This window comes from Rhipicephalus microplus, chromosome 6 (genome assembly GCF_043290135.1).
Source record: "Rhipicephalus microplus isolate Deutch F79 chromosome 6, USDA_Rmic, whole genome shotgun sequence".
Lineage (NCBI taxonomy): Eukaryota > Metazoa > Arthropoda > Arachnida > Ixodida > Ixodidae > Rhipicephalus > Rhipicephalus microplus.
In genome coordinates this window covers 87,892,396-87,907,133 of record NC_134705.1, presented here as the reverse complement: position 1 = coordinate 87,907,133, position 14,738 = coordinate 87,892,396, and the positions used below count along the sequence as shown (strand labels likewise).

Here is a 14,738-nt window from a genome sequence, read left to right as displayed (position 1 = left end):
GGTTGCGAGATCAAATCCCGGCTGCGGCAGCTTCATTTTTGATGGAGGCGAAAATGCTGTAGGCCCGTGTGCTTAGATTTGGGGGCACGTTAAAAAACCCCAGGAGGTAAAAATTTCCCGAGCCCCCTACACGGCGTCTCTCATAATCATATGGTGATTTTGGAACGTTAAACCCTACATATCAGTCGATCAATCAACTTCAATGAAACGTTTATTGTGAACGTCAGATTAAATAAAGGGATGAAACAAGGAAAATAAACGGCAAATAAAGGCAGAACACCAAAAAGCGCACGAGCAGGGCCGTACATTTTTTATCCATTATTATCCGTCACACCACCCATAAATTAAATATCTTCCCACGTGAGCGAGTCAGAAGGTGCACTAACACACTCAAAGTCGTCACGTGTCATATCTGCTGCATCGACTATCATACGGGCTAATAAATCTCTGTCTTGATATAAAGCGCATGTGTTGTCGAAATATGGCACACATCCACACTCCTTACATTGGATCACCAAGTGACCATCGGTAGCTTTTTGCACTTTATTATGGCATCCTTTTAACCTATCATCATAGCATCTTTCAGTATGTCCAATAGAAGGGAGGCTGCTGGGCAAGGGTACTCTATAAACATTGGACAGTGCACACTCTACATATTTATTACGATGCGTAATTTGGCAACAATTCTTTTCTTTGAAAACAGGACAGGTCTCGTGACATATTTTTTACAGTATCTCTGAAGCAGACATGCGCACTAGGAAAGTTATAGTTGGCTACGAAGGGTTGCTAATGAACTGAGGGTAGCACGGTCATTGCAAGAACTGCCGCAAGGGGACAATCGCGCATATATGGTTTTGCTGTAGTGCTATGTTTAAGAATTGGATGGGTCATAGATTATGTGGGTGCGTACGTGTGTGCGTGTGTTCCTGCGTGCGTGTTGGTGTGTGTGTGTGTGTTCAGTCACTACACTTTCAGCAGTTGGTCAAGCTTTTAACTAGAACTCATGTAGCTTTAGGCGTGTTCGTACTCCACTGCAACACTCAGCGCATATCGCGAGACAAACGCAATTAATACCAACAAAATACAAGTGCTTGTATTTCGTTGCTGTTACTTGTCTTTGTCCAATGTTCTAGGGACGAAACTTCTTATGACGCGACGTGTGCGTCTGCCATTGTCGTGTTACATGCACGCATACCGTGGAATTGTCGTGGCATTGTCGCATACCCGCATTGTCGTGACACATACTCGCATACCAGTGGTACATACCCACCCTCGGGCACACATCCGCATGTCCACATGTTACGAAAAACGTAGCCCGACGTCTTTTTCATGTTTTCGGTGTTAAGAAAGCGCTGACAGCCGAAATGTGGTACATACTCTCATTTAGTCCCTGCATTGTCCGCTAGACGGCGGTACTTGTGTCTGAGGAATATATGATAAAAAGAAGCGAGATGGTGGTATTGGAAGTGTTCACTAGATTGACGGACGAACGCACGGACGGACGCGTGGACAGGCTGACAGACAGACACACACACAGACGGATGGACAAACGGACGAACGTACAGACGGATGCACGAATGGGCGCAAGTACGCATGGACTGACGCACAGAAGCACGGACGGACGCACGCATGGACGCACGAAAGAGTGCATTTACGGACGGACGGGTGCATGGATGGAAGCATGGACGAATTGACGGACGCTTCGCCTCACTCATCATCATTCATTCCGTGGATATGCTGCAAAAAATCTAGACTAGACATTTGGCGAACATTTACCTTGCTCCCCCCATTTGGTCGCTGGACATATACGCGGAAAGAGTCAAGTAGAAAAAATTCAACCCTGTTTTCTATTTTTTGTCGCTATGTCAGTGTTTGTGCACTGTAACCTTTTCAACATTTGTTACTCTCCTCCTAACAGCAGACCGCACTGCACAAGCAGAGCTATAGGCATGTGAGCGTACCTGCGTTATACTCTTCGCATCTGAACGAAGTTGCCTATCGATCGGTAATAGAACCCGCGACATTGTGCTCAGTAGCCCTATCGACTGAATATACAGTGGTACATTTCATCCGAAGTGGCAGGACGTGTTGGAGTAATTCGAGAAAAAGGTTAAGCGCCCTTCTGATTCCCGCAACTGTCGCGAGTGTCGCTTTGCTGGAAAGGTCATCGCACAACCGTCAGGCACGTGACAGCTCTTACTGCGTTCGCTTCGCGCTACTGCAGCCGCTGCTCTGCTGTAATCGTGGTCCGTCCGACGGAATACGGAAGCGAAGCACAGCAAAACAGATGACGAAACGGAACAGATGCAGTGGCTTTCTTGTACCATACGGTTTGTTCGTTACTATTTGTTCCAACTCGACCACGTACCCTACATTTGCGACAAGCTAGGCAAGAGTAGTGAGCAGAATGCAGTGCAGAATGAAGCTGTGAGTGAGAAATAGCACACCGTGACCTGAATATGAACTTGAGTGTTCATAACCCGACGAGAGGGCGTGGCGCGGTTATTCCGGCTGCTGGAAACTGCCCTACAGTGCACTCGTGGACTGCTTCATGCATAAACGTGCACGTGAGGAGGGCAGCAGAAGTGAATGCTCAACCTCCTCCACCCCCTCATCCCCTCCTAATTATCTGAGGGTGGGACACCGAGTATCACCGGTATCTCTACTCAATCGTACCTGTCCATCGCTTTGTACAGTAGGAAGTTATGACAATACAGGTCTTTCGAAGTTGACTTCTTTGACAGAATCCCGTCTGGTCGGTAATGAAAATCATGCAATTAAATCTATGACTTGTTTCATGAAAAAAAGAATACGAAAAATGACGTTTAGGCTTGGCGATGAAAGCGCTATTCACAATAAATCACAACAAATTCGTGGTGAACGAGCCTTCCGTCATGGGAGCCGAAATGTCTTTTTTCATAGTTTTTTTATTTGTGTCCTTTTTATACGTGTATGACAGGCTTTTCACAAATAATACAGCGAGGATATTTATATTTTGTTCCGGGAGCTTTTCAGTTTCCAGTTTTAACCCCAGTCAGCTGTGTAAACGAGGGTGCAAATGTAGGCCGTTATGGAAAGGACATCATAGCTTCATTTTCATTTTTGCTTCCACAGTGTAGTATGCTTTCTTTTTTTTTAACTCAAACAACGGGGTGGGAGATAAATTAAGGAAGGGGGAATCAGGATGCTCAGAACAACGGCATATAGAGAACGCCATGCTAATACTATCAGTACATCTATAGCATTATCTTTCATGCACTCCTTCACTGTAATTATATCAATTAATTAGTTCACATGCGTAACTTTAGGTAGCATTGCATTAAAAGACATCTAAATCATCACAAATATTTTGTTCCTGTTCAGATTATCTTTCACGCACCTTTTCATTTTATTTTTCTCCTCTCTCTCTATTTTTATTGTTTCTTTATTTTGTTTTCCGAATTCCACTGCCGCACGCCTCGTGGCCGATCCTCCATGGTGGGTTGTGCCATTCTTCCGAGAAACATCAACATCTTCACTGTGTGCCAGTGGCAAAGCATCACCCGTGGCAAAGCATCACTCGAGAGCGCCGCGAAAGCGCTCCCGAGGTTCTTCTAGGCCATGAGCCTTTACGGGAAACATTGTAAACAGTGTAAGCTATGCACATGTGTGTTACCATTTTCACTGATATGAGTTTATACGTGTATATCGTAATCGTCACGCAGTCCCTGGAGTACGAACATCAGGTGAGTAGTCAAGCTAACATATCCACACATAATTGTGTCCAAATTTGGCTTTCGTTCATAAAATGTATCCGAATTCTTACACTAGCTCCTCGTGTGTCCGTTGTGGGAAGGCAGCTAATTTAGAGCACATGCTCTGACAATGCCCTCATTAGTGGCAGAGATCAAGCCAGCCCGGGCAAGTGCTGCTCCGCCATCAGAAGTCACAATAAAAAGTGTTCAGCTTTGGGCCGTCCAGACCGCCCACAATGTGGTGGTCAATCAAGCTTAGGCTGCCCTTCCCAACCAACGTGAGAAGCCCTCTGCGCGCTATTGTGGCCTCTCTCATGGCTCTTTCTACCGTTTGTCCATCCATTCATAGAATTACCTTTCTAGAGCAATCCACTAAATAAATTTTCTCTATATTGTATCGTATAGGTTACTGTACCTTCCTCTGGAGCAGCGCCTTGACTTCCAACTCGTTGTTGAGCTGGCAGGAGGACATGAGCGCCGTGAGGCCCAGGGACGTCGTCCGCGCATGCTGCTGCTGCTGAAGATGCGACGGCTGCTGCCGGCCGTTCAGGGTCATGACAGCGTGGTCCTGGATCAGAGGATTTTCGGTGCTGGCCATAAAGGAGCCACCTCATTCGCCCACAATCAATTCTCACATGGCCACTGGCCACGAGTGCTATTGTGTGGGAGTGTTGAACACACTGGCTCGGTCACATGCTGCTTGATGACTGTTAGGGTCCCCGATGACGCTCATGTTGTGGCACCTGCAAGAGAGCATGAACGTACTCAGCATTGCATTGGCATGCTCATTCCCACGTTGCCTATCTCGTAGCAGATAGTTAGCTCCACAAAAGTTAACAGCTTACAATAACTATATAGAGCCTACACAAAAGCTTGGCACCATGCACTTATAATTGAACCAAAAAGTGAATCAATTATTTGCAAGGATAATTCTCTTACTAGTCGGCCAATCCCCTGCGCTGGGTAGGAGAGAGAAAGAGAGAGAGAAAACAAAGGCTTTTATTTATGCAGGCCTAAAGGATTGTCCTCGTTAGGCGGATACCTTAGTTTAGGGCCCCAGTGGCTCGTGACACACCACGTGCCCGCAGGATTAGTCGACGCTGCTCTTGCGGCTCTGAGCTCGTCAGCGCAGTTTCCCAGGAGGAATTTGAGGGTGAAGGAATGGGGCGGTAGCCCGGAGGTTGCGGGAATTCCCAGGTGCAGTGATACACCTTGGGCTTCGCTCCGCATTAGGGCAGTATGTGGGATATTGTGTGAGGTGGAAGACATAGACGATATAAAGCGGTGGGGGGAAATAATTATTCTGAAGCTTCCAATATTCAACAGCGCCCACTCGGTTGTGTACTTCTCCCCACCACATAAATACGAGTGAACGAAGAAGCACTACTCCGGAACACCACGTGCCGATAAATCCAAGTAAGCCGTTTTTTATCGGTAATAATATTGAAAGTTTACTGATGCGATTTCATTTAGCCATTCTAGCAACCTCAATCAGGATCATGGGGAGGACATCATCAGGGCTAGCAGCCAGAACGCACATTTTCGCGAACAGGAAGTGGCATCTACATTAGGAACAATGAGGGGCCAAAGTACTATCACACCCCACTTTCTTAGCACAATAGGACAATGAAAAAAAGCCCGATGCACAGTCAACAAACTTCATAGAGCGCATATTCCCCATTTGTCCGAGGGCATTCCTACACGGAGAGATTATTCGTTGCGAAAAAAAAAATTGTCGCGCTTCCCGAAAACTTGTGAGGGCAATACAAAAAGCAGGTATATCGGTTCTTTCTTCCAAATATTTTAGGGGGCAAGCTCCTTAAGGTGTGGGTCATGCGTCTCTTGTATGTATAGCCACCTCTCGTTTTAGTCTTTGCAATTTCCACTGGATGGCGGTAATTCTATGATGAATATGATGAATATATGGTGCAAAGATGCGAGATGGCGGTGCATGGAGTGTTGACTAGTTGAACGGCCGTACGGAAAGACGCACAGACAGACAGACAGACAGACAGACAGACAGACAGACAGACAGACAGACAGACAGACAGACAGACAGACAGACAGACAGACAGACAGACAGACAGACAGACAGACAGACGACGAATGGACGGACGCGGCCAGCGAATGATTCAAGGTTGACCGATAAAACCCTTCGAAGGTGCACCCTATGCACTCATTATCATTAACTCCGTGAATATGCTGTGATTTTTTAGGGGCGAAGCTCCTTAAGGCGTGGCTTGGGCATCTCTCGTAGTACGTAACCACCCGTGGCACATACCCGAAATAGGTATAACATTTGACCTCCAAGGTGGTGCCGGTGAGAGATTTCTTCTGTGCGTTGTTGAACAATCAAAAATAGTGCTCAATGTACATGCCAATGGCTGCTAATGGGGAGTGAAAGACAGGAGCATTCGGTTTTTAGTCAACGCGCACGCTGCGATCCCCATTAGCAGCCATTGGCATGTACATTGAGCACTATCGGACAAGAAAGAGTTGCTACATTATACTCGCTGGGCGTAACCTCCTTAGTTTTAGAAAGGTTTAGCGAGCGTTGAGCCGCAGGGCCATGAATACAATGAACTAGTATATGCCATGAATGAACTCGAGGTGGTTAAAAATGGGAAGTAGATATGAAGCGCAAGCCGTAAGAAAGTAAAAGCTGAACTCTCCGCCTCTCATTTCCCATTAGCAGCCATTGGCATGTATATTAAGCACTATCTGACTGAAAAAGTTTGCTACGTCTTACTCGCTGGGCGTAACCTCCTTGGTTTTAGAAAGGTTTAGAGAGCATTGGACCGCAGTGCCATGAATACAGTGAACTAGTATATACCATGAACTCAAGGTGGTTGAAGGTGGGAAGTAGACCCGAAGCGCAAGCCGTAAGAAAGTGTGCGTGTGCCACCTCTCGTTTAGTCCTTGGAAAGTCCACTGAATTGCGGTGCTTCTATATGGGGAATATATGATAAAAAGATGCGAGGTGGTGGGACTTGGAGTTTTGAATAGATGGACGAACGGACACACTGACAGATGCATGGATGGACGCATGAACGGACGCAGGGGCGGATGCATGAACGAACGCAGGGACGGGCGCACGAACAGATGCATGGACGGTCACACAGACGGACGCATGGACGGACGAATGCTTCGCCCCACTCTCCATTATTCACTCCGTGGATATGTTGCCATTTTTTTTGGAACATAAAACGTCGCTAACCTGAGGTCCACTTTCTAATCTTTATTTACATTGTCGATAGTGTAAGTGCACACCAAAATTTGATGAATGAGCAGTTAATTTTATATTGGTATGAGAATGAAGAAACGCGTCTGATGATTCAGGCATGACATATCGATAAAGTGGTAGCGCAATCGTAAGGGTACCATCGATTAACTTGCATAAAGATGAAATCAAGCACTTTTCCAGATATTTTTCGCACAGACCTTCCTGCGTGTCACATCTGTAAGTTCGCCTACTGCATGCGCATTCGCAACTAAGCTTTCGTGCCTTCTTTCTCTTCCCCCGTCTTGCACTTGTTCAGATGTTAGGAGGCGCTTGTGGCGTCTTGACCACGTTCTTTTGTTCGTATTTGCATTCTCTCTCTCTCAAAATTTCAAAACGCAGCTCCTCCATTTCTTTATCATAGAAAATTTTCCAGTTTACACTTTCAACGCTTACTTCACAAAGCAATGAATTTCAATGCAGTCTCATTCCTTCATTCTGTCCACCATGATGGTGGTGTGTAAGGTGCACCACCTGGGGTCCTGGTAACGTGCGCCATCTAAATGCGACCGCCACGACCGGAATTCGATACCGTCATCCGAAGGTAGCCGGATTGAATTCTGGCCTCGGCGCTTACATTTGGATGGTGGTGAAATGCTATAGACCGATGTATTTAGATTAAGGTGCACGTTTAAGAACACCGGGTGGTCGAAATTTCCAGAAGCCTGGCCTACGGCGTCTTTCATCATTATTGTCATTATTTTCACTCTTCTTGTTTCTCGATTCCTGTAATGAAGACTGCTGCGGTTGTATATCGGATTTAGTGCCCGGCTGCTGAATCGAAGGTCGCGGGTTCGCTACCGGCCGTGGTGGTCACATTTCAATGGAGACCGAACGCTAAAGGCCTGTGTACTGTGCGATCTCAGTACACGCCCACAACACAAGACGGTTGAAATTTCCTGAGACCTCCACTTCGGCGTCCTTCATATTCATATGATGGTTTCGGGACGTAAAACCGTATCATTTACTCATTCATAGGATGGCGGCAGACGGTGTACATGTAAACGTACACGTCAAGCTCACCAGCTTTCAAGGTTGACCAGCCAAGATGGACGTGATGTCACTGTTGCCCCAACTTTGTTACTCTGCGTTGCTGAAGCACCACCTCACTGTCCGCAAAAACGCCTCACCAGGTGAAGCCGCACGGCACACACCGAAGAATTTGTTTTCTTCAGTCTTTTGTCCCTCTCTTGCCAATCTTCTGTCGCTTTTTGCCTACCGTCGTGGGTATCAAACGAAGGTTCAAAAGAAAAGATAGACCCCTGGTTTTGATCCATCTGTTAAGAGATCAGAGGCCTCGTTACCGACGGCCACGTACAATAGATAATGCCCACGTAAGCGTGCTACCTTTCGGACGCTTGAGGTACGACCTTGTTGCCTGTCCAGCTGCGGTCACTATGTGACCGTCCCCAATGAAATACAGCATGACTGATAATGAAAGTGCACTCGGCGTGCACACTGCACCTCCACAGCGCGACTCAGTGCGTCACGCAGAACCGAGTCGTTAACGTCGCGCCGAGGCGGAGTGCTGCAGTGAGGGCGACGAGGTCGATACGCGCGGCCAAGCAATGGAAAGCGAAGAACGAACCAAGCGGCGTTACACTACGCGCCCACTTCCGAAGTGCGCCGAGTGTCGGGTTATTTACGGAATAGTCTCGCCATGGTCCGCGTGATTACGTGCCATCCCGATCGCGCTGGATTCACCATTCGCGCTATACAGTGAACACACGTTCACCGCGGTGACCCGATTAGATTTTGTCCGCCTGACTTGTCGCACCATATCGATTTACGCTCGAAGCGAAATGCATGCTACAGGCTGGCGTATTTTTTTAGATTTAGGTGCACGTTTCAGAACATCGTAAAGGTGGTGGGGACTTCCAGAGCCGTGTAATACGGCGTCCCTTCTCTTTATTCTTGCTATTATCACAGTTCCTATTTCTCAATTCTTAGAATGGTTTCCGCCGTGGACTCCTGGACAACTTTGGAAGATGCAAAGACAAAAAAAAAACCTCTTCGGTAATCACTTTCCGATAATATGGGTGACCCCCCCAGTCTGGTCACGTGACGTCACGATAAAATAAGCTCTCGATTAGTCGATGCGAGGTCCACCGCGGTGGAGCAGTGTTTATGCTGTTCGGCTGCTGACTCGAAGGTCGAGGTTTCAATCCCGGCCGGGGCGGTCGCATTTCGATGGAGAGGAAAAGGTAGACGCCCCTGTACTGAGCGATGTCGGCGCACGTTAAAGAACACCAGATGGCCAAAATTTGCAGAGCCCTCCCCTACGACGTCTGTCGTAATCATATGGTGGTTTTCGGGACGTAAAACCCCAGATATTGTTATCCGATGTACGCGACCGTCAGTTCTGAATCGCCTGCTGCCTTGATTTGCCATGCAGTGAAGACCCTTTCTGCTTTCTCTATAGCGTGAATGTAGCACGCGATCAACTGATTTCTCTTCATTTGCACGTTCTTCGACCGCGCAAAACGGGGATAACAGCGTGTTGTCGAAAAGCACGAAATTCTAACAGGCTTTCATTGCCCACGTTTTTGACAAAAAATACGGGGCGTAGATGATTTAAATAGTGCCTGTACGATGGGCAGTGAAGGCAAGTGATAAACCACTGTATCGTTTTACTACTCGGAATAGTTAAGGCGCCCTTCCAGAAATTTTGGCGGTGAACTTATATATGCTCTCCTGAGCTCCCCATGATACTGTCATGAGCTGCAGAGTTAAGGAAATGAGATAGAAAGAAAGTGTGCAGTTGCAATACCTACGCTGTAATAGATAGATAGATAGATAGACAGATAGATAGATAGATAGATAGATAGATAGATAGATAGATAGATAGATAGATAGAATGTTTTTTAACTACTCATGCAGACATTTAGGCGATACCGTGAATTATATAATGATGTGTCACAAACTATGTTGCGCAGCGCAGGTGCTCAGAGAGAAAGGGGCACCATCGACGATCTTTAATTCTAACATTGCGGCGTAATACTCTCCCAACAAAGGCCTTGCTTACGACGGAGCGCTGGGATCTTTTCTTTAGGGCAGCTTGCAGCATACGGTTCATTAATAACAGAATAAACAAATACCAGCTCGCTTGAAAAGTGTTAAATAATTTCTGGCAATATTTTTGAGGTTTTCATGTCTGTACAACTTCTCTTGGGCGACGTGGTAAAAGTAAAAAAAAAATTGCCCGCAGCTTCCCTCGGGGGAACACTGAGGAGGATGCGGAGCATATAATTGGTTAACGGGGTGTTAAAGTGCGACTTACTTGGGTCGATGGCTAAATTGGTTAACGTGGTTGTGAAATGGGGTGTTAAATTGCGACTTACTTGGGTCGATGGCTAAATTGGTTAACGTGGTTGTAGGAGGGGGTGTTAAATGAGTGAACACGTACACACGTATGCGAAAGAGCGGCGCTGGTCGAAGGGACGTCGATCATTGTGTTTGTGGATTCGTTGGCATTCATTTCACGGCGACTTCGGACGTCGACGCGCCGTACAAACCAACGGACGAGCGGCAACTGAGCGAGCGAGCGCCGACCTTGAGTATATATACAGCGCGACGGCGCATGCACTGTCAGCTGTTGAATGTTCTCGAAGTGCGACGCCACATGCGCGTCCACTGGAGAGAGAGAGAGAGAAACAACTTTTATTGAAACGGCAAGTGTTAGAGGAGTTGACTCCCCTCCCTTAGATGGCAGCTAGGAGTCATTGGGCCCTAGCGGCATCTTCGGCTTGCCTGATGACCTGTAGTTGGTCCTCGATGCTTGAGCTTAGCAGCGCGGTCTCCCACTGCTCCGTATTCATGTATGTGTTTGGCCCCTTCACGATGTTGGGGCAAGCCCAGATAATGTGTTTGAGGTCCGCCCGCTGATTGCAGTGTTTACATCTGTCTGAGTAGAGGTCCGGGTAACAATGATTATAAGCGATTGGGTTTGGGAACGTATTTGTTTGTAATAGGCGCCACGCTGTCGCCTGCTGCTTATTTAATGAGGAGTGTGGTGGCGGGTAGTGCTGCCTCCCTAATCTGTAGTGCTTGGTAATTTCGTTGTAACTGAACATGCGGGGAGATGCGGGCGCTTCGCGAAGTGATCGGACGCGACGCTCATCGGCTCCGTCGATTTTCGGCTGGAACCGTGCTCTCTTCAATGTGGCTCCTCTAAAACTTGTGTGACTGCATCTGCCAAGTCAGCAAGATTCTGGGGACACCGATCTCACCAAGGTACGCCCAATTTTCGGCCACTTCGAGCAACTTTGCATCACAACGTAGCGAACGAGCTAAGCCTCACGGCGGCGGCTCCGCCGCTGCTGGATGCGGAGACGCCGCTCGGTCAACTCCTCAACATGGCGCTGCCTGAACAACGTGGCTATGACCCTACGACTCTGTCGTGGTCGTATATCCCGACAAATCCATCAGACGACGGCCCATCCACCATTTCGGCGGAGCAAGCCGACATTTTTCAACTCGTCGAGGGTCGGTGTCGCCGCCGAAGAAACGCGGAAGGAGCGTCTGCACTGAAAACTCCTCTCAACAATTCAGCCACTGGAGACGCTCGCGCTCCATCTCCTAAAGCTCCACAAAAGACTTCACCAGTCTCCAAGTGGACGCCGAAACCAACGGTCAGGATGAATCCTGGCGACTACGTGATCGTGCTCAAGCCACGCATCACAGTAGCCCTCAAGGCAGCGTTTCAACAAGGTGAGCTCGGCGCTGCCATTTCCCAACTCATCGGAAGGCAGCACATGAATGACATCAGCATTTCTCCCAATTGGGAGCAAAAGATCATCATTTGTGGCACACAGAATAACGAGGTGGTTCAGAAACTGCTGTCGGACTTTCAAATCAACACCAGCAAAGGACCGCTGCCGCTTCGCGGTCACCTCAAGCTCACCGGTGATGTGTGTCGCGGCGTGATTTCTGTGCACAACCTCGAAACCAGTGCGTCTCTGAAACATAGTGTGCAGTGGCGTGGCGGTGAACTAGTCTATGCGCGCAAGCTGGGGAACTCCAACGTATCTGTGTGGACTTTCGCGGGAAGGAAGGTTCCGCGTTTCGTCCACTATAACGCAGAACTGACTCCCGTCAGGGAGTACAAGAAGACAGTGCCAGCGTGCTACCGCTGTGGTGCACTGGGGCACCGGGCGGATATCTGTCCCAACCCGGTCACCGAAAGATGCAGCCTTTGTGGCCAAAACGTGGGCGCTGGTCCTGAGGGGATGGCCCCCCACGAATGCAACCCAACGTGCATAGTTTGCGGGGGTCCGCACCTCACCAGCTCCCGCGAATGCACTGAAAAATTCATCAGGCTTCAGCAACCAGGGTCCAGGACATCGGGGACCCCAACAAAACCAAAGCACCGGTCAACTGGCAAAGTGCCAATTCCTGGCAAAGCAGCAACGGCAACGCTGCCACCTGGCGCGGCGGAATCTCCAGCTCTCGGCGCTCCATCTGGCAACGCTGCACGCAACCAACCCAAGGTGGGCAGTTGGGTGGAGGTCGCCTCCTCTCCCTCCTCTCTCTCCTCTCCACCTTCTTCTGCCACAAGCACTACCGAAACACAAAAACTCAGGCATGAGCTCGCCCTTTTGCGATCTCAGAATGAAAAACTAGCCAGCGAACTTGACTCGCTCAAAACCAATCTCACTACTAAGCCATCGTTGAGCGACGAAGAGGAAAATATAACAGACAGGAAGATTCCTACTACTGTAGAGAGTCGCGTCGCGGCACTGGAGACCCAGGTGAATGCAATAGAAACACAATTGGCCGACCTCCCCAAAATTATCCACGACACCATCGCACGTCATATGGAGACTGTCATCGCACAGGTGACACAAACAGTAACTCACATTATCCAAAAGTGGATACAAGACAATCCACGCGTCCTCAAGCGCGTAGGGCCAATTAGGGACGCTAATCGCCCCTCAAAATTTAACAGAGTGACTCCAGATGAGTCGGACTTTTCTGAAGACTCCAGTACGTCAGCACAGGGTGCTGGTGAGCTGAGTAATCTTAACAACACAACCCCACCCTCTATCTCCGAACATGGCCTCCAACCCTAGGTCGCGAGCCAGAGCAACTCAGCCGTTGTTACTAACACAGTGGAACTGCAGAGGTCTCAAGAACCACAAGAAGCGGGCTCATTTCCGCCTCTATCTTGAGACCTTTGAGTTCCTTGTTGCCGTGGTTGCCCTTCAGGAACCCGGCTCGGACGTCAAACTCACAAATTACACTACATTTCAACACAACCCGGAGACATGTATACTTGTTCACAAGCAATATACCGCCCAGGAAGTCACACTCCCCACAACACCGCCTTTCCCATACACAATGGTGTCGGTGCTGCCTATAAGGCGATCTGACCCACCTGTTCATATTTTAAACATTTACTGTCCCCCAAAGCTTAAGAACGTCACGTTCAGCGAAACTTTCACACAAGCTATGCAGGTGGCAGGACGAGACCCCCTCCTGATCGTCGGCGACTTCAATGCCCCAAGCAGGTTATGGGGTTACCCACGAGAGGACACGCGTGGAAGGAAGCTTGCGGAACTTCTTTCTACACTTGGACTCACCCTCCACACTGATCCCGCCAGCCCAACACGTGTAGGCAACTCTGTTCAACGAGATACTTGCCCGGACCTCACAATTACACGCAACATACGCCATGCCGACTGGCTGAACACACAGGACACTCTCGGTAGTGATCATTGTGTATTAAACACAACTGTGTACATGCGTCCCTTAAAACGCCCACTTACACAAGCTCGTATCCCAGACTGGACAACTTTCCGCACCACTCTTCCTATTGTAGACCCTCTCCAGTCGGGATACGACACCTGGTCTAAATCACTGACGTCTACACTGAAACAACACGAACAGCTGATACAGCTCACGGAAACTCAAACGGACGTGGACAACCACCTCCTCCATCTTTGGCAGGCCCGCCGCAGCCTCACCAAACGATGGAAAAAACAGAAACATAACAGACGCCTCAAGAAAGGCATCCTAGAACTCACGGAGCAAGCTGCGGAATATGCTGCTCAGCTAGCCGACACTAACTGGGTGGACAGGTGCAACACGGCTGCACGCCAGATGTCTGGTCGCAACACGTGGCGCCTGTTTCGCGCTCTCATCGATCCAACACAAACACGCACGGAAACTCAACGTCACTTACATAAGGTCATGCACAACTTTACGGAACGACAACACAGCTGGCAAACACGCTCAGGGACCGATACCTGTGCACCACCAAGGACCCCCGGACGGCCGCATACTCCTACGCAGGCAAAAAGAACACGCAGTTGGACACCCCGTTCCAGCTCCACGACCTCCAGGCGGCCTTACGCAAGATGAAGCGTGGCACTGCACCAGGGCGAGACCAGGTTACGGTCAAACTGTTGGCCAATCTTCCCGACGCAGCCTACGCCACGCTCCTCAAATACATCAATAGCATTTGGGACGGAGAAACTCCTCTCCCTCTTGAATGGAAATCAGCTCTCGTGACCTTCATCCCGAAGGCAGGTAAACCTATTGACGTGGAGAACCTTCGCCCCATCTCCCTCACGTCTTGTGTCGGCAAGCTGATGGAAACGATGGTGCGCGACAGACTCTCCGAGTTTCTAGAAACACAGCACACTTTTGCGGACACCATGTTTGGATTCCGCCCTCAGAAGTCAGCCCAGGATATACTTCTACAGCTCCACCATGACATATTA

General features: G+C 48.8%; 1 protein-coding gene across 2 annotated transcripts in view; it reads right to left on the bottom strand.

Moving 5' to 3' along the window:
* Positions 1-14,738, bottom strand: part of LOC142764824 (uncharacterized) — a 171,117-nt gene that overhangs the window by 53,917 nt on the left and 102,462 nt on the right. For both annotated transcript variants that reach the window (XM_075865356.1, XM_075865357.1), the window contains exon 2: positions 4,150-4,477. In XM_075865356.1, the coding sequence (XP_075721471.1) occupies positions 4,150-4,332 (183 nt within the window). In that variant the 5' untranslated portion in view covers positions 4,333-4,477. The remainder of the gene's footprint in view (positions 1-4,149; positions 4,478-14,738) is intronic.